This window comes from Lytechinus pictus, chromosome 2 (assembly GCF_037042905.1).
Source record: "Lytechinus pictus isolate F3 Inbred chromosome 2, Lp3.0, whole genome shotgun sequence".
Lineage (NCBI taxonomy): Eukaryota > Metazoa > Echinodermata > Echinoidea > Temnopleuroida > Toxopneustidae > Lytechinus > Lytechinus pictus.
In genome coordinates this window covers 5,612,581-5,640,157 of record NC_087246.1, presented here as the reverse complement: position 1 = coordinate 5,640,157, position 27,577 = coordinate 5,612,581, and the positions used below count along the sequence as shown (strand labels likewise).

Here is a 27,577-nt window from a genome sequence, read left to right as displayed (position 1 = left end):
TTCAATATTATTTTGAATTTATAAGGATCTTATAAGAATATCAAAATACCTTACTGTACATTAGAATGAACACACGTTAAAATTGCAGTATGCAATTACATGACACTACAGGTCTCTTAATGTTGGAATGATTTATTTGTGTATTACTTTAGACATTCCTTTGAATGTACAAACAATTACAATTTATTTCTATGCAGGTGAACTGTCAATCGAAGCAGCCATTCCAGGCGAGTGCGGAGACACTATCAATCTCGACCACAACTCTCCGACCTCTCAGTTCATAGTCACAAATGCCTACCCATCTGGCAGCGCTGCATATTGCAACTGGTACATCAATAGTCCAACAAACACGGCGGTTGTAGTGGAGTTCTACGATTGGCAAACACTAGATCAAAGTGATCGTATCTGGATGTTTGATTCGACAGGAAGGCTAATATTCCACCTCTATTCTTACGGACAATGGAATAGAGCCCCACATTCAATTGTATCTGATTCCAGTGTCAGGATCCATTTCGACGCCTACAATTCGGTTTCAGATTCCTCTTTCGGTGTTAAAGTCAGCTTCACAGGTAAAAATATCTTTGATTGATATTAACAAAATGAGCAAGTAAAACATGATAAAACTTACTTTCTGTCCGCTATGCCTCTATTGGCATGTATAGGGCAGCAAAGAATGTCCTCCACTTCTTTCGGTCCTGGACCTAGATCTGGAAACTCTCGCATTTCAACTTTTTACAGGATGTGGTATAGTTTCCCAAGTACTGTTCTGAGTCATGCGGTCTTGGGTCGTCCTCTTTCTTCTCCCTTCAGGTATCCAGTGGTGAGCTACACTTGTGATATTCTGGGTATCCATTCTAAGAATATGTCCAATCAATTTCCATCTTCATAATGAATGTGTCTCATTAAAGCACCAAATCCACTTTGTAGAGTTCTCATAACCCAAACCGTTGGTTCCTTAGAAGTATCGATAAATATAGTAAATTCAAAATCATATATATATTTTTTTCATTGCACTCGTATTTATATCCTAGATCATCTGCAACCCAATGATGTAGGCGTTATTCCTTCATCCGGTGGAATCATTGAATTGAATGACAATTTGACATCGCTGACTATTCAGACCATGAACTCTACTTATGAGGACGATGGAAATATGGATAGTTACTGGTTCTTTACTGGTCCAGTTGGACGACGTCTGAAGGTTCAGTTTCATCAGCTAAATGCAGGATATTTGCACGTCTATGATGGTTCTAGCACCAGCAGCAGTAAAAGGGTCTCGATCTTCCGTAAACCATCTGTCATGCCTGAAGACAGGGTTTTCTCGCAGAACTCGGGAACCCTAAATACCCATTTCGATAGTTATGAAGAAGATGAGTCGTCGCTTTTTTCAATAAGCATTACAGGTGAGCTGATTTCCCTGTAATTGATAAATAGGCCCAAACTTCATGTAAAATTCAATTCAATTCAATTCAGGTTTATTGCAAAAAACATGATTGGCAGTCACAGACTGAATTGTACATGTTTACACAATGCCAATATATAACAATAATCAAAATTACTAAGATAAACAATGAATATACAAGTTAAAATTACATATGTGCAGTTAAAAATGGAGTTAAAATGGATAAAAAAATAAAATGATAGATAATACAATATTGCACATTCATTACACAAATGTCAAACTTGATTACCATGGTACTTATTTAATAATCTTGTCAGACTTGGAAGAGCACTGTTCTGAAATCTTTTTGTTTTACATGAAATCTCCTTATATTTATTCATATGTCGTAAATTGAAAGTGTTTGTTTTCAGTGGAGGTAACCAGTTCTTGTACAATTGATTCATTTCTAACTTTAAAGCGAAATCTGTGGTAAGTTTTACTCTTCGACTTTCAAGCGATGTCAAATTTAAGGTATTTAGAGCCATGTCATAAAATAGATACTTGGTTCCCAATATTATCTTGCATGCTCTTTTCTGGACAGTTTCAATAACTTTTATCTGTTTCAAAGTAAGAGAAGCGGCGAACAGAGGTATACAATACTCTAGGACTGGTCTTACATACCCTATATACACTGTTAACAAATCACATTCAGGTAGATTGTAAGCTTTCAATCTTCTTAGCATGTATAACTTTTTATTGCTCTTTTTCATTATTTCGGTTACATGAGCATTCCACTTTAAATCATTCTGAATTGTAATTTCTAGGATTTTCACCGTGGTTACACATTGCAATTGGGTGTTATTTATATAGATCACTTGCGGTTGAAGAGGTTGTTTTGAAAATGAAATTGACATTGTAGAGCATTTTGATGCATTGAGTTCCATACCACTGATTCGAGTAATTCAATTTCAGTTTGTATTTGTGAAGTTTGATTATTCATTCTACACTCTACCATGGTTAAGTCATCTACATATTTAAAATATGACAAAATACTATCACCACAGGCATCATTTATCATTATCGAAAATAAAATGGGACCAAGTTTGGTACCCTGAGGTACACCCGTGACACTGCATTTTGATTTCGATAACTGGCTCCTATACTTCACAGTTTGTTGACGATTACTTAAGAAATCTACTACCAAAGATATAACACAAGGTCGAACATGCATTTCACATAATTTAGTAATAAGAATGTTGTGATTTATCCGATCGAAAGCTTTCGAAAAATCCGTCAGTATGACTGTTGATATTGACTTAGGTTTATCAGCATTCCTAAATAATTAATGTAACAACCCAATCAAATAGTGACATGTAGAAATTCCTCTTCTGATTCCGTACTGATTTTGATCAATTATGTTCGAAATATCTTCCCAAAGCCATTTTGCAATAAATGTTTCCGCAATCTTCGCAAAAAATGATGTCAATGCAATTGGTCTTAACTCGTTGATTGTTGGTGGGGAAGACTTAGGAACAGGAATGATCTCAGCATACTTCCACATTTGAGGAAAAACGCCTAGATGGAAAGATGAGTTTAAGATATGAGCCAACGGAGTACTCAATTCAACTGCAAACTCTCGAATAAGACACTTAATGGGGAAAATCGGAAGCTCTATCGAAACTGTGTCCGTAGTGATATGTCATGGTCTGACGTAGAGCCCACCGGGATCAGCATTGGATAAGACACTTAATGAGGAAAATCAATATATATTATACAGTGCGTCCAAGAAAAACGTAACCTAGAATTGATTGATTCATTTATTTCCACATTTCTTTAAAAGACCAATACAAATAATGCTTAAATGGCATTACAGAATTTAGTATTTCAATGCAAAAATAATAATTATCACTGATTTATCATAACTACATCACAAATACAATAGACTTTTCACTGTAAAGCTTAGAGTTTTCTCTTTCATCTGGTAAGACTTACTTGATTCCTCTTTAACACATGAGTAAGCAAACATACTTTTAAGAAAGGATACCAAAAAGTCACTTGGCCGGCGCCCCGCCGCGCCGGTATCTGAGCTTCCAAAAATAAAATCAAGTCTGAGTAGTTTAATTCAACACAAGTTTCATAATAATAGTAATAATGATAAGTTTGTACCCAGACTCTATTCGTATTCTTGGTTGTGTTATAGATACACACATGACAATGTCAGATCAAGTTACTATAAAGTGTGTCTAAGTTAGTTACCACATTGGAAATATTAATAAAATTAGAAAGTTTATTGATAAGGATACATGTCATATTGCTGTTAGGTCCCTGGTTACGTCTAGATTGGATTATTAAAATTCTCGAGTGTCACCTCTCATAACCTAAATCGTCTACAGAAATTACAAAATAAGGCAGCAAGGGTCATTTACTGTCAACCATCATATACACCCCCCCCCCCTGATAAGAGAATTACACTGGCTGAAAGTAAAATATCGAATTGAGCATATGACTGTCACATTCAAATGTCTCAATGAGAAAGCTCCACCATTAGCAAGACCTCCTATAACAGTTCGCCAACCAATGTGCAACACTCGGTCATCACATATTCCTCTTCACATCCCCCGGATATTCAAATCAATGGGTGATAGGTCATTTTCTGTGTTTGTCCCAAAATACCGGAATACACTACCTCATAAACTTAAACAATGTCCTTCTATTAATATGTTTTAAAAAGATGCTCATATCTCATTTGTGTTGATATATTGCAAGAAGTTTTTATTTTGTGTAGTTTTATTTAAGTTCTTACCGATTGTATTTGTTTTTGATATTTGTATAGCGCTTTGTAACTTTTGAAAAGGCCCTTAGTCAGATGTAATTATTATTATTATTATTATGTAACAAGAATAAACCTACTATCATATACTATCAAATGGAGTGTTAATTGTGACAAGACTTAATTGAGAAATCCAGAACTTTCTTTTTTACTTGCGTAGTGTAATTATATGCTGTTCTTATATCAAACTGGTTATGATTAATTTTCATCTGCAATTAATCTCTGAAATTATTGATAACTGAATAAATGAAAATAATCTCTGTGACAATTCATCTTTTATGTAACAAATGACATTAATACACAGTCACGTCCAAACGCCATTTTTTGTCATAAATTAGGCTTAACAAATCAAATATAAAATCTCTTTATACAAACTCTATTGCAGACGATTATCCAGTTGTTGGGCAGCAAACCTGTGGCGGCAGAGTAGAACTTGATCATTATCAGGATCACTTTGTCCTTAACTCCCCATACTACTACAGTCAGCAGCCAATTAGCGGGAAAACAGATTGTTATTGGTACGTGACGAGTCCAGCAGGTAAAGAAGTGCAGCTTGAATGGCTCGATATCGAGACAACCAGTGAATATTTGTACGTATCCGACTACTCATATGATTCCTATGGTTACCTAGTGTCTTATTTCCGAGGAAATGTTGATCCAGACCTGTCGCCTTTTGTGTCTACCCATGGAGCCATTACGATTCGTCTATACGATTACAGCTCTGGTATGAACGGGAAAGGGTTCCTCGCCAACGTCTCACTTTCAGGTATTATTATCCATCAGGATTCCTAGTATACTTGTTGGGTTTAACGGTGATATCAGCAGTCACAAAGTTATTTCTCTTTTGATATATGATGATGATGATATTTCTAAAATGATATTCAATTTAAGATGCATAATGGATATATCAGACATACATGTAAAACATTTGGTATTAAGCGGAGGGTCGAGCCCCAACATCTAGCTTACTTTTTAAATTCATTCCACTATATTCTTACGAACGAAATGGACCATAATTATTTACTAGCTTAAAGTATAGGAAACAATATTGAAGATTTCTACTAACAAATTTGCGAAAGCTTCAAAATCCAAGATGGTGTTCAAAATGGCCGCCATTTTTTATGAAATACAAACTTTCAAACGCCACAAGTTAGTGCCATTTGAAAAAAAAAAATTCCTACAGTCTGATACTATCTATGACGTATGAATAGGTCACTTGGTTGATGAGTTTTTTTCATTTTTCCCAAAATTGAAAAATTGCAAAATACGTGATTTAGCATATTATGTATAAAGAAAGCACTAGTCTTTAAACATTCCAGAAAGAAATATTTTATACAGTCATTTAAAGCCATCTCCAGGACGAAAAACATAGTGACTATATTACTATTTAACTAAACTATAATGTCTCAAACTTGAAAACTCAAGTTTTAGAAATGTCGTTCTTTGTACACTATGCATTTCCTTAGACTAATATTTTTGATGCACATTTTCTGCAAATTTTTTTTTTTTAAATATTATTCGAATAATGGTTATTTCTTTTTGCTGATACATGTAACGCTCACCAAGCGTACTAATGCTTCACTAAGAACTTAACAAGTTAGCAGATGACTTTATCTTGTTGCTCCGGGAAACTGTCGCCAAATTAAAATGTATGAATAGTTGAAACACCTGTTTAAGGACGTTCCACAGTTAAAGTGAAATCCATGTCATTTTCACCAAACTTTGCTCATAGATACTTTAGAACCTTAATATTCGAAATATGCAAAAATTAACATAGGTCCATGTGCTTGATTTTTTGCTATAGAGCTTCAAAGTTCACCCAAATTGATATTCTTAAGAATTGCGCATTCAAACGAATTTGGCATTTTTAGACCGCCCAAGATTACTACAATGAGTTTAAAGTTTAAACCTCTATTACTCAGTCAAAATACATGAAAAAGTCATCAAATTTCGCAAGAGAGTTAATAATTGTATCATTAGAATGGATAATCTATTTATAGTGCTATTTGTTTGCAATTTTAAGTTTAACAGCACTGCCAGTTCTTAAAAATGGCGTAAAAGATAACAAAATCCCAATCTAAAAAATGTGAAATTTCAGTAACAAACTACAAACGTACAATATATGCTGCACTTTATTCAAAATCCATGTCATTTTCACCAAAATTTGCAGAGTTGTAGAGGAAGGTATACCTAAGAGGTACAAACATTAAAAAATAGGGGTTCATGTGCTTGTTTTTAAACTATTAGCATTTTTATTAGAGCAAATGTGCTTTTTAAAACACCAAAAATGCGCCGAATGCTTTGTATCTATGTGAAGAAAAATCAAAACCACTCTACCATTTATTCAAACTCGGGGTAATATTCGTGATTCTTGGCAGCACTGCAGAGTAAAGTATTTTGAAATTGTACAGAAATTTTTTTGAATGGTCCATGGAATAATTCAATTTTTTAGTTTCATGAAATAACACATAGGATCTGCAGTTAAAGTGCAGAAGATGAGAAAAATCAGCTCAAACCTGCAGCTAATTAATCACCTGTTCATTCATTGTGACGTCAGCGCGCAGAGTGTAAACTATGCGCAGATCATAATGCGCACAAACATAACTGTGGAACGTCCTTAAAACACATTTTCTTGTCGTCGGCTCAGACACAATGGGTTAAAGCAGGCGGATACTGAGCGGGTACATTTCTATGAGGCGCCGAATGTACCAATATTATATAGAACAATTATTTGTTATATAATCATTATTTATTAAATAATAACTATTATTTATATATAATTTACATTTTATTTGTAAATAACTACTATCATATAAAATATCATTTCTAATTATTTATATATAATTCCAAGTAATACTTCATTATTTGTAAATAATAATAGTTCGACATTCCATTATTTATAAATAATGATTATTTGTTTTTCATTATTTACAAATAATGATTATTTGTTTTTCATTATTTACAAATTATGATTATTTGTTTTTCATTATTTATAAATAATGATTATTTGTTTTTCATTATTTATAAATAATGATTATTTGTTTTTCATTATTTATAAATAATGATTATTTGTTTTTCATTATTTACAAATAATGATTATTTGTTTTTCATTATTTATAAATAATGATTATTTGTTTTTCATTATTTATAAATAATGATTATTTGTTTTTCATTATTTACAAATAATGATTATTTGTTTTTCATTATTGGAAGAGCCGTGGTGTAGTGGTTCTGACTCTCGCCTTGTAAACAGAGGGTCGTGTGTTCGAATCCCACCGCGGTCTAGCGTCCTTTGGCAAGGCGTTAATCCACACTTTGCCACTCTCGACCCAGGTGCTAAATGGGTACCCGGTAGGATGCGAAAGATATTGTATGTTTGATTTTGCCAGCGCCATAATGAGGCTGCGATGAATGCAAGGAATGCTCCCCAGGGAGTGAATATTGTGCACTTTTCGTGCGGGATTGTAATGAATCCAATGACCGGGGTAATAATATGCTGTAACGCGCTTTGAGCCATTCAGGGAAAAGCGCTTTATAAAAATTGGCTATTATTATTATTATTATTATTATTTATAAATAATGATTATTTGTTTTTCATTATTTATAAATAATTTGTTGAGTTTTCCATTATTTATAAATAATGATTATTTGTTAAATAATGAAAACGTCTACTTCATTATTTATAAATAATTTTTTCGAGTGCACCATTATTCTCATTATTTATAAATAATCATTATTTAATGTTCGAGTTTTCCATTATTTATAAATAAAGATTATTTGTTAAATAATGAAATATCTACTTCATTATTTATAAATAATAATTTTGTTTCAATATCCCATTATTTATAAATAATCATTATTTATAAACAATTTTTACAGTTTGCCATTATATACAAATAATCATTATTTATATACAAATAACCATTATTTATTAAATAATGCCATTATTTATTAAATAATGCCATTATTTATTAAATAATGGAAAACTCGCTATAACATGCAAATGTGGGACCGCCCATGATATGAATATTCATGATGCGATTTCCTTTTTCGTGATTTTTCTTCACAAATTTTTGTCCATTTCCTCTTCATAATGACATTTCTTGAAGCAATTTTCTAGGGATATGGTTTGATTGTAATATTCTTCATTTTCTATATAACTTCGTCTTCGTAGAAATATCAAAAAGTGTAATTTTATACGATTTTTCCTACAGTTCACAATCCCCATAGGCGCGCGTGTACGGTAGGGACAACCGGTGAATCGACGGAGTGCTCTTCATCGAAATACTACGTTGGTTGGTCCCCGGAAGTGGCGGGCGGAATTTAGCCCGAATCCTCGATGGAAGTCGATCAAGTGCATATGAGCTGAGAGAGTGAAATATCAGTGTACTTGTACAGGCCCTTCTACTTTTTATAAATATTTCTTGGTGCTTTTTTTGTTAAGTTAATTTTTCCTGGTGTAGAGATAAGTTTCAGTTCTAATAATGCACTTCAAATACATTTTGGAGTGTCTGTTTGAGGCGTTTGGGGCGATTTCACCCTGGCCCCAAAATGCTCGCAACGACAATACGGGGGCATGATGACCCCTAAATTTTTAAAAACTTATTTTTCTATTGAAAATTATCACAAAATTCACCAAAAGTGTGCACGAAAGCCTTCGTATTTCACTTTTAAAACTCCAAAAAGTGCCCAAATGACAAGCTTGGTCGCTTCGCTGTGTCGCTTTCAACTTGAGAACGTTTACGCGTCTGCTTCCCCCCCCCCCCCTCCTCCGAAAGAAATTCTGTATACGGCCATGCTCTAAAGAGCCTGGCACATTGATTTATGTATACTTCATTTTCATTATTTTTATCTCATTATCATCATGGCCTTACGCATAATTTTTTCCGGGGGGGGGGGGGGGTGGGGGGAGCAGGACGCGCGTAAACTTTCTCATAAAAATCTTGAGAAAGCGAAGCGACCAAGCTTGTCATTTGAGCTTGGTCGCGTCGCTGTCTCGCTTTCAAGATTTTTTTGAGAAACTTTACGCGCGTCCTATAGCTGCCCCCCCCCCCCCCCCCGGTAAAAATTCTGTGTAAGGCCATGATGATAATGTGATAAAAATAATGAAAATGAAAAGTACATATAAATCAATGTGCCATATGCTCTTTTGAGCATGGCCGTTCACAGAATTTCTTTCGGGGGGTGGGGGCAGACGCGTGTAAACGTTCTCAAGTTGAAAGCGAGACAGCGAAGCGACAAAGCTTGTCATTTGGGCTTGGTCCCGTGGCTGTCTCGCTTTCAAGATTTTTTTGAGAAAGTTTACGCGCGTCATGCTCCGGCCCCGGCCCCCCTGGAAAAAATTCTGCGTAAGGCCATGTTGATAATGAGATAAAAATAATGAAAATGAAAGTATACATAAATCAATGTGCCAGGCTCTTTAGAGCATGGCCGTATACAGAATTTCTTTCGGAGGAGGGGGGGGGAGCAGACGCGTAAACGTTCTCAAGTTGATCAAGCGACACAGCGAAGCGACCAAGCTTGTCATTTGGGCACTTTTCGGAGTTTTAAAAGTGAAATACGAAGGCTTTCGTGCACACTTTTGGTGAATTTTGTGATAATTTTCAATAGAAAAATAAGTTTTTAAAAATTTAGGGGTCATCATGCCCCCGTATTGTCGTTGCGAGCATTTTGGGGCCAGGGTGAAATCGCCCCAAACGCCTCAAACAGACACTCCAAAATGTATTTGAAGTGCATTATTAGAACTGAAACTTATCTCTACACCAGGAAAAATTAACTTAACAAAAAAAGCAACAAGAAATATTTATAAAAAGTAGAAGGGCCTGTACAAGTACACTGATATTTCACTCTCTCAGCTCATATGCACTTGATCGACTTCCATCGAGGATTCGGGCTAAATTCCGCCCGCCACTTCCGGGGACCAACCAACGTAGTATTTCGATGAAGAGCACTCCGTCGATTCACCGGTTGTCCCTACCGTACACGCGCGCCTATGGGGATTGTGAACTGTAGGAAAAATCGTATAAAATTACACTTTTTGATATTTCTACGAAGACGAAGTTATATAGAAAATGAAGAATATTACAATCAGACCATATCCCTAGAAAATTGCTTCAAGAAATGTCATTATGAAGAGGAAATGGACAAAAATTTGTGAAGAAAAATCACGAAAAAGGAAATCGCATCATGAATATTCATATCATGGGCGGTCCCACATTTGCATGTTATAGCGAGTTTTCCATTATTTAATAAATAATGGCATTATTTAATAAATAATGGCATTATTTAATAAATAATGGTTATTTGTATATAAATAATGATTATTTGTATATAATGGCAAACTGTAAAAATTGTTTATAAATAATGATTATTTATAAATAATGGGATATTGAAACAAAATTATTATTTATAAATAATGAAGTAGATATTTCATTATTTAACAAATAATCTTTATTTATAAATAATGGAAAACTCGAACATTAAATAATGATTATTTATAAATAATGAGAATAATGGTGCACTCGAAAAAATTATTTATAAATAATGAAGTAGACGTTTTCATTATTTAACAAATAATCATTATTTATAAATAATGGAAAACTCAACAAATTATTTATAAATAATGAAAAACAAATAATCATTATTTATAAATAATGAAAAACAAATAATCATTATTTGTAAATAATGAAAAACAAATAATCATTATTTATAAATAATGAAAAACAAATAATCATTATTTATAAATAATGAAAAACAAATAATCATTATTTATAAATAATGAAAAACAAATAATCATTATTTATAAATAATGAAAAACAAATAATCATTATTTGTAAATAATGAAAAACAAATAATCATTATATATAAATAATGAAAAACAAATAATCATTATTTATAAATAATGAAAAACAAATAATCATTATTTATAAATAATGAAAAACAAATAATCATTATTTATAAATAATGAAAAACAAATAATCATTATTTATAAATAATGGAATGTCGAACTATTATTATTTACAAATAATGAAGTATTACTTGGAATTATATATAAATAATTAGAAATTATATTTTATATAATAGTAGTTATTTACAAATAAAATGTAAATTATATATAAATAATAGTTATTATTTAATAAATAATGATTATATAACAAATAATTGTTCTATATAATATTGGTACATTCGGCGCCTCATACATTTCTATCCTTCCCAACACATTTGTATATGATGAAGGTTCCCCAAGGTTCTATAATCACGTTCACGACACCAGTTAAATTATTCATTCGTTCTGAAATTTATATTTTATAGATGCGACTACGGTTGTGGGCCCAAGGTCATGCGGGGGTACCGTAAGACTGAACGACTTGATGCCAAACTTTACACTAAACTCTCCATACTTCTTCTACCAACCATCGTCAAATGCCTATGTGCGGTGCTATTGGCACGTGTATGCTTCCTCGGGAAATGAGGTAGAGATTACTTGGTTGGAAGTAGAAATTCCAAATCAATGGTTGTCTCTCTATGACTACCCATTATCTACCAGCTACATAATTTCATATCTACGTGGGGACTTTGACGTTGATATATCATCTGTGGTATCTTCACGTGGTGGATGGACGATTGAACACTATGACGACTACTCGGGTAACAACGGAAGAGGCTTCCTGGCACAATTCATTCAAAGAGGTATCGGCCCTTCATGATATTACATTGTTTTTAATTAAGAATTTTTTTCACTGAAGCCGATTTGCGAATAGCTACTAGAAACATCTAATTGTGTAATAAACAATGACGTGATTGTTCAGCACAAGGGGCACAATAAATGGTAAAGATAGAAGGCTTACTTTTCGTTTCTTTTTAGCGTACAATTCAGCATATGCCATATATATTTTCTCTTATTTGGGAAGAGCTGATTCAGAAATTACTGAAACGTCAATGGAATTTACTGTGCGAGGTTGTGTACTAAAAAGCATTTATTGGAAGAAAAAAAAATTATGAATCATAGACAGATTGAAAGTTTATTATTACGTTTAGAAACGTTGCAATTATCATTGTCCAATTTACCAGCAAGGATTCTATAACGTCATCTAAAGTGGGCGGCGTACATGCGTTTGCATTTTGAAAACTTCAATTAGATTCTTGTTGCAGATTGATATTTTTTTAGACGATTTGCAAAGAAATGTCTATGAGATTATATACTGCTTAAATCATGGCCATACAAAGAGACTGACGATAAACGCCAGTGTTCTTTTGATGAATTGATCACTATTAATTTGATTATGTGCATCTTAAATACAATCATACACGTGTTCTGACGAAATTTTACGAAAACGACACTCAGCGCAATCATTCATATAAAACGAACAGTAACAGGGTCCCGTAACACAAAGGTTAGCGATTAATCGTACGCTTGAGTTTTACGATTGATTGTAGTCAATGGAATCAATCCTAGAAAAATGTTTTACGATCATTGCTAAGTTTTGTGTCACGGGCCCCTAGTCTTGGTTTATATCGGCTGATGTCATGTATCAGAATATGCCTTTCAATGAACATGCTTCTTATTTGGAGCAAGTGATGTTTTAGTATTAAACTTGTACACAAACTGTCCATGCTGAAAAGTATTAAATTCTTAAATTTTCGATTTTTTCTATTCAAGAAAAATTAATTGTGTCAAGAAGTCTGTATCATTGATTATAATATGAATAGCTATTTTATTTGCAATATAAAGAGTCTACTAATTTTGTTTAACTGCTGTAGGCGATAGGGGAGCTGCTGGCTGTCGAGTGCCAGGAGATTACCGTAGAATTCATTTTGAATAGTTTTACTGAAAATTCACCAGTAATCAATATTTTTCATTTTATTTATTTCACATTAAAAGAAACATACATAATATTATACAGAAAATTACAAAATTAGAAAAAGAAAAAATTGTTCCAAGTACATTAAGGTGTACATCACATCCTACTATCACATAGGCCAGGGACATTTTTCATAAAAATTTGTAACTAGTACTTTGAAACTCGTGATCGTGATTGGTTGCTAAGCCCTGATACCATGGTATAGTTGCCATAATAAGTATAACTGTTCATGAAACGGCCTCTTATCTGTAACTAATATCCCCCATGGCAGATACCCAGTACTATTCTTCCTCGGCATCATGTGGTGGCACAATCCCGTTGACACAGTCTTCACCAAATGCTACCTTTTCAACCCCATACTACTATCAGACCTCTCTAGCCTATGTTTACATGGACTGCTGGTGGTATATTTCAAGCCCCTCAGGAAAGCAGGTCCACCTTACGGTTTTAGATATGTTAACCGGAACCAGTGAGAGAATAGAAATTTATGACTACCCGACATCGACGTCGTACCGTGTATCTGAGCTTTCTGGACAACTAAAATCCCCTGTTAATGTCGTGTCTTCGCGCGGAGGAGTGACAGTTGAATACGACGACTTTGGATATGATAATAACGGTCCCGGGTTTCTGTTCGAAGCGAAGATTATAGGTAAGCTACATTGAGTGCTTAGGCGTACTCTAAAAATAAAAACAAAACATAACGCAATCAATTAAACTGGGCTTTTTACAAATAAATAAACTAACTATTACTAGCTATATAGGGGGATGCTTATTTTTATTGCTGTTGTAAGGATTGATTTCTGAAGATTATCGTGACTATTTCCACTAATTAATTCCCTCATAACACACAATAATTTAAATTTAAGTAAAATGATATAGAAAGCATTGGTTGTTATATGTCTCTTCCTGATGCATGATTGCATAATTATTTTCTATGATTTTATGGCTTCCATTATTTAATTTTAAAGATATACCATAATGAAACATGGGGTAGTATTTGTGCGGCAATCGGAAATCAACCCGGGGGGGGGGGGGTGGTAAATCGATCAATTTGGTAAATTTATAACATATAGCATAACACTGTTTATATAGGCCCACCATGGCTATCATAAAGCAAAATATCCAGGTTTTATTTACATCGCATCACTGATGGGCTTTCTGAGAAGTTCTTAGTTAATTAAGGACCTATGAAATAGACTTTAAGACGGTTTCTGGAACGAATGGAATAAAGAACTAACAATGGGTTCAAACACGCTTTAATCCATAAACAACAAATTTACATTCATGTTTCTTCCCGTACACAATCAGATGAACTGCCTTCGGATATTTCGGGTTCCTGTGGCGGAGAGATTCATTTGAGTACTAGTATCCCCAGAGTCAGCATCACTACTCCACTGTACTATCAAGGTTCTTCAGCTAATGTCTTGATAGACTGTTGGTGGTATGTTACAAGTCCCTCTGGCAAGGAAGTCGAGATAAGCGTACACGATATGCATACTAAGAACGAGTACGTACATATATACGACCATAGCCGTAGTTGGTCACAGAACTACCAGATATCTAATCTACGTGGTAATGTCAGTGATTCTACAGTGGTTTCAACAAGAGGAGGCTTCTCTGTAAAGTTCGATGATACATCGAATACTGAAAATGGGCGAGGCTTTGCCATGGATGTCGCACTAACAGGTAGGCTACATCTAAATCATAATTCCTTTGCGGTAACAAACTTTAACTCGTGTTTTTATACTTTTGTTTACTGTGTAAGAACTAAATACATAAGAACTCAATGAAGAAACCGAAGTCTATGTTAAAATGATACTTGAACTGCCTAATCAGAAGACCCCACCACAAATATCCCTTTCTCTATTGATGAATATATTTAATTTTGTTTATATCTAATCCTTCTTGAATGATACTTGAACTGCCTAATCATAAGACCCCACCACAAATATCTCTTTCTCTATTGATGAATCTATTTAATTTTGTTTATATCTAATCCTTCAATTAAAACATCTCAAAATCGTGTGCTTACCTCATTTTCTTCAGACGAATTATCCTGGAATTCGGAGGGCATTGATTCTTGTGGTCAGACGGTACACCTGGACGATTCTTCACCATCTATCTCATTTCAAACACCCACCTATCCTGTGGAGGTTGCCAATGATGACTACGCGTGTTTCTGGTATTTCACATGCCCATATGGATACCGAATTTCATTGCTTTTCAACGATTTTGACACTTTCTCTGGTTCCCGTTTGTTTGTCTATGATGATGATGATATTTATTCAACAACCAATCGGTTGGCTGCCATATCTGCGAGTTCACTCCCGGGAATAGCACCCATTCAATCATCAAGTAATCGACTAACGGTGCATTACGACGATGCTGACTGGAGTGACGTAACAAAACAACGCGGGATAATAGCTAATGCTTTCATTGTTCCGTCAGGTTCGTATTTGATTTCTTCAATTTATATGTCTAATATTCTACGTGTCAGAAAAAATGTCGCAACTTATGTTAATGTTGATATAAAGCTGACATCGTATTTTTTTTACATTGAAGTAAGATGTTTGTCTTTACAGTTTGTTATTAAATAAAAAAATATTGACCATTCTAAGACATAATATGAAAATGTCATAATTTGTAGTACATAATTTTTCATTTAGTTGTCTTTTCTATTATTATCAGCAGGCAGTTATTTTTCAGAATACACGTAAAGATAATCTGATCTTAACCAATTCTAATTCTGCTACCTAATTGGTAAGAGCTATTTTTTTTTATAACTGTTCAAAATAGAGTTTAAAGCAGTAGTAAATAGTGAAAATCTTTGTAAAATGGAAGTTTCTATGTCGAGCAAGCTTGGCAAACACAAGGCATGTTTTACACTTCAAAATGGTTTTGTCTACAGTTTTGTTTCATTGAATTTTGATTTGATTTTCATGATTTTCACCGTCATTTCCGGTACTTTAACTTGTTGGCCTAAAAATGCTCTTTCTGTTGAAATTCTGTGTTCTTCATGAATTCGGTGACTTTTTCCCTCCGTTTTCCGCATCGCAGTAAACTGCCGGATCATTTTTGTCGGTTGTCCTTTTTATTGTTATGTGTAGGAGATCCAGCATGGGAAAATATGGAACCGATGTCTTCATGTGGTAGCGCTATTAAATTGACTGATGAAGATAGTAGCATCCAACTAAATACACCCGATTACCAATATGTTAGCGGTAACTACTACGCGTGCTCGTGGTTTATACAATGCCCCAGCCAAACGGCAGTTCGAATCGATTTTAACGACTTCGGGCTTGACTCGTCCGGATATATTCGTGTACACGATGGCCCGAATACCGGATATTCGGTGATTCAACATTCAACTGGCTCAAACACACCGAGTAGTACGGTTTCAAGCAGCAACACTATGACTGTGTACTACTACAACAATTTTGGGACTTCTGGCAAAGGAGCTAGTTTCGGCATTAGCTGTGTATTTGAAGGTATATTTTCAAAATACAACAAGATTTTTAGTTCTGTCTAATGAAATAATATTTATGCGATCGCCACTGATGAAAATGTTATTTAGGATGGTAAAATTGTCAGTAGCACTTTGTAAATAAAACAGAGCACAAAAAGAAGAAACAAATTGGAAATTACAAGCCTAATTCATAAAATAATATACATTCATACCGGTGATTGAATATTGGAAGATTTTATGAAAATGTGATCTTTGATGACAATTATCAAATCTGATTTAATTTAAGTCTATTATTATTCATTTTTGTTGAAAGTCCAAAAAAATGATAAACGTAGCATTATAAATCACTGTTTATCCACGTGATTAAATAGAGTTTATTACAAATAGTAGAATATTATTTCAGCGAAAGTAGGCCTAGTTAACTTCTTATTTCATTAGCATTTTGAGTCTTTTAAGAGATTTACCTTTAATCAAGCCATTTTCTGCCTCGCCCTTTCTCTTTCTATGTTGACCATTTCTTCTAATTAACTCTCTGATCAACATTAACTATCGCCATCTCGATGCCATGGGGACGCCTGGTAAGTGGAAATTAATTTGTCATACCCAGCATCAGTTAATTTGTTTAATTGATCAGTAAACAAAATAAACATTCAATTATCATCATATATTTTTTAATTCGATAACAATATCATTATTGGAAAGTAGAACTTTTTTATCGAAATCAAGATTTTTGTTGCGAACAGTTTCAAACAAAATGATTTGAACCTTGCTTGGTTTAGCTGTTCTTGTTCCGTATCTATTTACTTTCCCGATAATTGTAATGTTTCTATTTTTAAAACAACGTCTAGTAATAAACTATAAATTTAAATTGAGTGTTTCATTTTTCAAATATAGTGATCATTTGATTGATGAGTAATTGCATCCCTGTCATCATGATCTGTTTACGAACATACTTACAAAAATAGATTGTGACTTTCGTGTCATGCTTAAAAAAAATCATTCAAGTGAAAGTTGAGCTCGCACAGTACCTTTAATTTTGCAATAATTATTTACTCAAAAGTCAACGCCCTTTTATTTGTTAAACGAAAGTCTGCATTTTTTCAAACCTACATGCGGTCCTATGTTTAAATAACGTTATTTCAGAGTGCAATTTCTCTTAAGAATTTGTACCAGAGTTTCTAAAGACTTGTATCATCTACAAAACCTGAAGAAACGCCGAATTTTTAAATGATGGTTTGGAATTAATGATATTTTCCAGGGCAGTCGATGTGGAGTGTGACAGTTCATCTATGACGGTCTACCTGGACAGGAGGCTTCTTGCAAACGGAACCCATTCGGAAGATATCCATTTTGAGAATGTTCATGATGATGGATGCACAGGGAGGGACCATAACAACAATCAAATCGTACTCTACACCAGATACAACAGGTGCTCAACCAGGCTAAAGGTGACATGATATTTTTCAAATCCTTTGCGGTCATTTTCATATGTGATCAGGTGATAGACAAATCTAAGTAAAAAATATATACTTTATGTCTGATGTTCATGAAGAGCCCTAATATCCACGATTTACCAGTTATATCAACGGAGTAAGATAAGGGGATAACGAAGGTACGAAGATTTCAAATTGAGTTGCATCCAAATCTGATGCTTGGTATCTTTTTATCAAACGCTGCATTGTCATTTATTGAATTGAAATTATTGGCCTTATAGTAAATGCTTAGAAAGTCTTACCAATCATTGATTGGTATTGATAGTATTAATAATTTGTTCTCGTCATTATTTAATTAATTGATATGATTCATTTCTTATGATAAAATACATACAAAGAAAAATGATTAAATAAAAAAAAATGATGTGATGACATAACACGAGATTTCATTGAATTGAATGAAGTTGGCTTCAGGGTTTTAAAAAAAAATCGTGAATGCCTGGAAAGTCTTACTACACGTAGATGAACACATCAGCATCAGTATCATTCGTAATTCTTGTTAATTTTTAAATTGATTGATCTTATATATTTCTCATGAGTTATACACAACAAAATACATTATCAGACACCACAAGCAACAACAAAAATTAATGTGATGACATAACATACAAGTGTATGAATGTGTCATGTATACACTGTAAAAACTGCGGTGTTAAAACTGACACCAATTGGTGTTAATAGAGGACCACACCCTGAGGTGTTAAAATAACACCCTAGAGATTGAACATAACACCAAAGAGTGTAAATTTAACAACCATAGGTGTTGTAATAACACCTATAGGTGTAAAACTAACACCACCAATTTAACACCGGTGTAAAATAACTGGTGTGGTCCTCTATGTACACCGGTTAACACCACAGTTTTTGCTGTGTAGATCGTTATCATAAGTTGCGATAGGTGCTGTTGATTGTTATCAGGTTTCTCAATTATCACCAATATTAACACCAACGTCCTCATTTTCTACCTTACTTGTTATCTTTGTATTTATGAATCATTTAGGAAACCGATACGAAAATTATCTACTCTAACATGGTAACTTACCACACACCTCGACCAATCCTGGGCACGGTAATCACTCGTGAGAATATCCTTAAGATACCTGTCGCATGCGAGCTTGATAGGCATCGGCTTCTGGGCGATTCCTTCGTTCCTAAGACTGGTGAAATAGTCTTCAACGAAACAGGTTACGGTGACTTTTCACTTCGACTCGATCGCTACGCAGATGCAACTTTCGACGAATTCGCGGATGATAACGAAGGCGAGATTATCCTTGGAGAACATCTTTACTTTGCAGTTAATCTGACATCAGTAGCTGGCTTGTCTGTCTTTATCGAGAACTGCTGGGCTACACCATCTTACTACCCGAATGATCAAAAGAGTTATAACTTTCTTACTAATGGGTATGGATTAAAGTTTCTCATTTTTTTATATATTTATATATATATATATATATATATATATATATATATATATATATATATATATATATATATATATATATATATAAATGATGCTGAATTATTTACAAGTATATATATATATATATATATATATATGGGACGCACTATATATATATATATATATATATATATATATATATACAGTGCGTCCCACAAAAAACGAAACCGAGATTTAGCGATGATTTATCATAACTTAAAGGTCAAGTCCACCCAAGAAAATTGTTGATTTGAATCGATAGAGAAAAATCAAACAAACATATTTAACGCTGCAAATTTCATCGAAATCGGATGTAAAATAGGAAAGTTATGACATGTTAAGGTTTCGCTTATTTTTCACAAAACAGTTCAATGCGCAACTCAGCGATATGCAAATGAGAGAGTCGATGATGTCCATCACTCACTATTTCTTTTGTTTTTTATTGTTTGAATAATACAATATTTCAATTTTTACAGATTTGACAATAAGGACCAACTTAACTTAACCATAAACTGTTAAAATAATGGTAATTGCACATGTTCAGGGAGAAATAAAACTTTTTCACTTGACAAGGAGGAGAAAATTAGAATATTTCATATTTCATGTAATAAAATACAAATTAAATATTGAGTAGGTGACGTCATCAGTCTGCCAATTTGCACTCTGACCAGGATGTGCATATAACTGTTTTGTGAAATTAAGCGAAACTTTAAAATGTCATAACTTTCTTATTTTATATCCAATTTTGATGAAATTTTCAGTATTTTGCTTGTTGGATTTTTCTCCTTTTTTCAAATCAACTTTTTTGTTGGGGTGGACGTGTCCTTTAATCATGAACACAATAGACAAATGACATACCAATGTAAAGCTTAGAATCTCCTCTTTCATCTGAACTGATTTAAAAATGTGGTTTTCTTTTTGAAACTCGGATACAGTCCGCCAAGTGACTTTTTGAAATCCCCCTCTTCATATTTTTGCTCACTCATGCGTGAATGAGAAATAATCTAAGTAATTTCAATGGAAGAGTAGATTATAAGCTTTACAATGGTAGGTCATTTGTCTATTGTATTTGTGATTAAGTTATGCTAAATCATCGATAAATCTAGGTTTCGTTTTTTTGTGGGACGCACTGTAGAGTATTATTAATTTCGTTTCATTCATATTGTATTTTCTTTATTCATATTTATACACCTATTCTTAATTTAGTATTTTATCCGATGTGCATTCACTGGTGTTGAATATTCATATTATTTAACTTGCCGATTGATCATGCTGATCAACCATCGGTCACGAAGATATCGGGAATGACTCAGGGTGCATAAATTAATGTATTAATTTAGATATTTGTGTATATATTTAGTTAATTATTCACTTTGTTATTCATAAATTCATACTAGATCATTTTTAGTCTGTGTGTTTTCAACAACCCATTTAAGAAATATTGGTAACCTTGTAATAATAAATTGATTTCACCATTGTCTTGATTGATCGGTATGTTTATAATTGAATGAAAGTCATACTAATTGTGGAATACTTCGAAAACAACACAGTGATAACAATGTTATGACAAAAATATTTGAGAATTACGTGTGTGGTCTATGGTATGATGTATGGTTTAATTCCATTCCATCGAACTGATATTTATTACATCTTAGGTGTAAATTACTTTTTACACACATTTTGTGGTAGACGAGTGTGTAATTGTTTTGATGGGAAAGGGATGACATATTCCATTACTTGGAAGATGATAATTAAAGATATCAAAGTGATATGCATTTTAATAGTTCCTTTTGAATTAAATAAAATGCCCCAAACTGCAATTTCCTTATGGAAATTAATAGTTCTGAGCGGAATTTTAGGCTTAAGTTCAGTGAAGTTAGGCCTATCAATAGACAAAACTTTCAAAATGAACGTTATCTCAATTAAAAGTAACTAAAACTTGCCACGATTTTGATAAGTTTAATCCACATCACCGTTTTCGGCTGGTGACGTAGTGTTCAATCTACAAAGGTAAATAATCATTTATTTATTCACGTTTTTAAAAATACACTCAGTACACACTTTTCACGGTTACACACACAAACAAAACACTAATATGTAATACCAAAAGTGGACACATTTTCATATTTACTGGTCAAAAAAGGCTCGCTGAGCTGTCAGCCTATTGAAACGGAAAGCATAATGCAGCGCTATTCAGCTCAAACTGACTAAACGTTTTAGCCGTCTTTCCTAAGAAAAAAGAAACAGTAGCTTCTCAATCTGTGACTAACAACAAGATTCCAGATTCATCTTAAAAGATAGAAGGAATCAAACATCACCCCCCCCCCAAATGAAATAGGTGTCGGTATAGTCTCCTCGAATAATGTAGTATTTATAATATTATATCTTTTTTTATTTGATTATCTTAGATGCCCAGATGATCCCACCATGGCAATGATACACTCTTCTGATCCTTCGTTCGCTAAGTTTGTCATTGATGCTTTCACATTCATTGATGAAAATCCACAGGTGGGTCAATGTGCCATAAATTTATTTTGTCTTTAGCATTAGCGTGAATAGCACACGCTTTAAAAAAGAAGATTTGCTTTATCTTGGACTAAACCAGGGGGTTTTTCATTAAAGTCATGCTTAGTGCTTACGGGCACATGATTATTTATGGCACAAATTGATTAATAATACGCAGTAGCGCGCGTCAACTTAGCATGATTTGACCAATGCGGTGATGCCTTTTATTCGGCACGCAAATGGACATTTAAGTACGACTATAAGTCATACTTAACTCTCAACTTTGTTAAACACCCCCAGGACAGGTTACCATAAAATATTTCAATGTAAAGCGCCTTGAGAATAAGGTATTCAGTATGACGCTCTTGATGCACATACTTATTGCCATTAATTTATTTTTTACCAAAGTATTTTTCATACTAACTTCATGATTACCACTTAATCATTATCATGTTCATTTTTTATGATTATTTTTATTATTATTATCGTTATTGTAAGTAATATCATCATTATATTTTTTTTATCATTAATACTATCGACATTAATAATAGGTTTGAAGCAAGATTGCATTTGGCGCATCTGTTTCTTCCTAGATGTGTAAAGAGTAAATTGCTTTAAAGGGAGTTCGGTTATTCAATATGTAAATCATTGAATATGTCAACATCGTAAAACATGTTCACATCGAAGAAAGTTTATCTTGAATAATAATGTTTTTATTTTATTATTATAAACTCAAAAGGATACTTAAGGTATTTCGTTCGGATCGAAAATACATATAAATGTACTACACACGAATTATTTTGCATTACGAGTTGATTGATTGATTCTATTTGTCAGCAGTGGCGTACAGAAGGATGGTGTTTGGGGGCGTTTGCCCCCCCCCCCCATTTTTTCCGACCAAGAAATTAGAGAGTGAAATATGATATTATTTTGTGAATATATGTCAAAATCGATAACAAAATTGGATTATTGTAACAAAAATATCAAATTGTTTGCTCACTTGCTTTGCTCACTTGCAACTTATAAAATAATAAATTTTGGCCGATACGCTATGACCCCCTCAAAATATGTGGTTCATTACGACACTATTTGTAATGGATGATATAATTGAGACAATTAAGATAGATAAAGTGGGTTTATTTGGTCTACACACACTAATTCGAAAAAAAATAATGCAAATTTGTGATTTCTTTTTCGGTATAGGTCTTCCTCCACTGCGAGGTACTTGTATGCAATGATGAACCATTATCTCGATGCGCTCAAGGATGTCAAAGTCGATTCAGACGTGGTAGCCGCCACACCCGTGGAACTAGTTCAACGCCTCATCTTATCTCTAATGGACCTTTGTCAACAGTTCACTCCTCTCTTACAGCAGAAAGCCATGGTAATTTCTCTTAAACTCACCACACAAATACAAGTTGATTGGAAGAAATGGAGAAGGGGGTAATGAGGGGAAATCGATAAAAAGTACTACCTGTAGTTAAAAAAAAATAGATGTGACATTTGACGTTTGGGTAATGCTTATTTTTAAGGCAAAGGCTAACATTACAAAGGCATTATTTAAAAAAAAAAATGAACTTATGGATGAGGATGAAGTTGTACAACAACGAAGATAAAAAAAAAATCCGTGCGGACACTTTGAAGATATCTGTAATTGAAAAATCATCATTTACTAAACCTCCTGCTCAAGGGATTAATACAACACATGCCAGTGTACGGGATTGAATTCAGATAGTGTTTACGATCACTTTATTTCACCTTTTTATATTAATTTTTTCTGGGATATATTTTTATAAAATATAAAAGAATCTGGTGGCACCTTGCAGAACAGATTTTTAAAGTCAAATCAATATTAAACTATGGCTGTAGTTAAAGCGATTTTTTTTTACAAAGGCAGTTGTTTTATACATGAACAGCCTTTATCATTGTTTATAATCGTTTTAATAAATGTTATTTAGTATTTGCTTTAAATCAAATATTCATTTTTATAGCTACGATAGTGACGTCATTTTCCACAGAGTAATAGCTGCCGTAGTTCCTATAAAGATGTTTTTGAATTTGCGGGGAATTTTCCAAGTTTTACAGGGGAAAATTAAAACATATAAGATATAAAACTTACCTACTTATAGCACGGTCTTTTTTTAAATGATTAATTAAGATGACCCCCACTTTCAATTTTAAGTTTGTTGCTAAGCAGAGCTCTGTAAAATTGATGGAAACAGCTGCATGGGATGAAAAAAAAACCCTCACAGCTCTCATTCTTAAAAGAAATATACAAAATATAATTGCCTTCTTTTAAAAATTGTTTCCTTATGAATCTATACGATTGTTTCATTTTAAATTGTTTTCAGATGATTCGGTCGTCAGTGCGGAATCGGGAGTTTTGATTGGTGTATTTGCCTGTATCACGTGCTTGATTGTTGCCATGGTAGCTGTAGTGCTCTATATGATGCCAAAGCGACGTATGCTCCAACATGAATACCACCTTGTGAAGGACACCGATGTGGATGATGAGTGATCTGGATGTCATGAAGGAAAATTTAAGTTTTTGGAAAAGGAAATGAAAAATATTAGCTTCTAACCCATCAAATATCTTTAACAATTCCCTCCAAGAAAAAGCCAACCTAAGATGAAACAAGGATACATGTGATCTAGAATTAAATGTAAAGATAATAGTGCAGTTCGATATAGGTACGTGATTTTAAAAAAAATAGTTCTAGGTGTTCCGGGGTTCCATGCTTAAGTATCAACAGAGTACTGGTAGAGACACCGCAAAGTTACTGTACAATTCAAGTTTACTCAATACAGATAAGTTCGTTAAAATCGTAGTCACCAAACAATATTCTGAAAATTCTTTATCAAAACTGAGAGCTTACATCCAATTTGATTTATCGTCATATTCGCCCCTAAAACTAAAACAAATACCTTTTCTATGTTTGCATCTGAAGAGATCATTAAAAACATAAATATTGGTAAACACATGTGCTCATATTCATCCTTGATTTATATCGCAGAACACAAAGTTCTATTACCGGTAATTTTGAGTCCCTTTGTTCAATGTGATTTGCTTTCAGACTTTACATCTCGGGCGCTTTGGTTCAATTTTGTATGCAATAACGACATGTTAAATTTAATCGAATCTACTTATTAAAACTCTATTCCAACTTTATTGCTTAAGTTAATTTCCAAAAAGAGCGAGAACACTTTGGATCAATTTCGATCGGACCTTCGATCTTGGGAGTGGTCTGTCATTGAAAAATATTTTGCATGACTATTAAATGCACATTGCTTTGCGGATTATCCTTATTTCAGTTTCTTATCAATTTTCTTATCTTTGCTTTGGGATTCATGGTTTACGTATGCTATTTTTTTCTTCTTCATCATTTTCATTTCGATCGGACTTTCTTGGGTGCGATCTGATCCATCATTGAGAAATAATCTTTCGAATCACTATAAAATGCATTTCGCTTTGTGGATTATTCTTCGATATTTCAGTTGCTTGAAGATTTTAGACCAATGTCAATCGGATTTTCTTGGATGCGATCTTCGATATTTCAGTTGCTTGAAGATTTCAGACCAATGTCAATCGGATTTTCTTGGATGCGATCTGATATCATGAAGAATACTGCGATCCGAAGTCATCAAGAAATAATCTTTCGAATTACTATAAAATGCATTTCGCGCTTTGGATTATTCTTCAATATTTTAGTTGCTTACATATTTACTTGTCTTTTCTTTGGGACTTATTGATTATCCCAATGTGTATTTTTTATTCATCTGTTCAACGTTGTTCCATATGGGGATTTTGCTCTTTCGTTCTTTTTCAATCGGAAAAGATTTACATTAAAATACACATCTTACCCAAATAAATCAATTGGATTTCATCCAACTTTAATGTACAACTGCACGCAAAGGCAGGGCCGTGGATAAATTTTAACTTTTTTTTTTTTTTAGGGAATCATCCCTCTATAAAGTTTCTCATGCTCAATTTTCAATATGAATATTTTGAAGGCAAATGACACCTTTTCGATTATTGTGTCGTAAAATTCAACACCACCGCCACCACCCCAGGCCACCACCACTTAGAATGTCAACCATCATGCTTGTTCCAGGTTCTTAGTCAGATATCTCTTTTCAGGATGGAAATGGGTTAGGTTTTGATCCCCTATTACAAGGTTTCGGAAGGCAAGCTAACAATATCATATCACACATTTATGTAACAAAAGCTAGCTAGTAAAATTGCCCCCGAAAGATTCGAAAAAAATTGTATACTTCCCCTACTTAAAATATATATATATTTTTAAACATCTGTGTGCATGGTTATTGAAAAATATGTGCAAGATTGTGCATGTATGTGCGTAGGGGGCTGAAGCCCCCAAGCCACCTGGTTCCACGGCCCCTTAATATTTTTTTAACTGCTTTAAACTGTCCACTAGGGCCTGGAAAACGTAACGACAAGGCTAGGAATGCAAATTTGTAATCCTCATCCCTTTCATTGACATTAGAGAAATTTCGCAATCACTGCGCAGACGCTTCAATAATGCAAAGAATCTTTTGTCAAAAGCCTTCGATGATAGCCTTTGTCGAAAATCAGTGAATCAACACAGCAGTGCCCTCCTGGACCGTGGACAACTACATAATTGCAATCTTCGGACGATCTGCTGTCCCGGTCCACCAACTTTCGACGAGAAAACTTTTAGGCTGTTCATCGTGGTTTTACTTGCATTTTCAAAGGAATTAGTGCGTTGTAGAAAGCATCTCACCGTAGTGATTGCGAAAATAATATGCCACTCTTGAATTAGTCAGTACACTGTATATGTCGTTTCTGAATCCTGGTGTTCGGGAATGCGAAAAAAAATATCTGTATCAAATTTTGGTCTCGACTCATGGCGAGCAAGGCTTTACGCGGACTTCTTTTTCCTAGGGGGAAAGACGCGTAAATTTTTTTGAAGAAACTAAAAAAAAAAGGAGCGAAGCGACCGTGCAGGTCACAGAGACGCTTGTATTTTCAAAAGTAAAAAATTGAAAGCTTTAGTGCACACTTTTGGAAAATTTTGTGAAAATTTAAAGGAAAAAATGCCCCCATGCTGCGTATGGCAGTGATATGTACTTTCCTCTATATGATTTACCTGTATGTGCCTATGAACATGAAGTATAAGTATTTCCGCAGCGGGTCCGGACAGGGCGCCAAACAAGGGACGTACCATTTGATATCCAAGGGGGGGGGGGGGGGGCTGGAAGATTATAGAAAAAAACTTGACTTGCTATATTAGCAAAAAACAAAACTTGACTCACCATCAGAGTAAAAAAAAGAACTTGGTCCACAGACAAATCATCTGAAAGGTGAAAAAAAAAAAAAAACTTGTCTCAATGGAGTAAGGAAAAGTTTTTTTTTTTGCATCAACCCAAACTTCCAGCCCCCCCCCCCGGTATCTAATGGTGCGTCCCTAACATAATTGCTTCCAAAACCCTTCCTTGAGTGTCCGAACTCCAGTGGACGGTCACCTATGAAAACGAATGTGTATTTTTTTAAATTCGCCTTTACTTTTTTGTTTTTCGTCTGTTTCTTAAGAACATGAACTGTGTTTGATTTATCATGAAAC

At 33.8% G+C, this 27,577-nt stretch overlaps 1 protein-coding gene across 1 annotated transcript; it reads left to right on the top strand.

Annotated features, from left to right (window-relative positions):
- The first annotated feature begins 201 nt into the window (after positions 1-201).
- On the top strand, positions 202-27,320 carry LOC129254946 (cubilin-like). Its single transcript, XM_064107987.1, has 13 exons — positions 202-569; positions 1,032-1,403; positions 4,597-4,977; positions 11,523-11,900; positions 13,344-13,721; positions 14,381-14,758; positions 15,119-15,520; positions 16,180-16,560; positions 17,802-17,986; positions 19,032-19,432; positions 21,878-21,977; positions 23,178-23,358; positions 24,326-27,320. The coding sequence occupies exons 1-13, from the start codon at positions 410-412 to the stop codon at positions 24,490-24,492; spliced, it is 3,864 nt and encodes a 1,287-aa protein (XP_063964057.1). The 5' UTR covers positions 202-409; the 3' UTR covers positions 24,493-27,320.
- Positions 27,321-27,577: the final 257 nt, after the last annotated feature.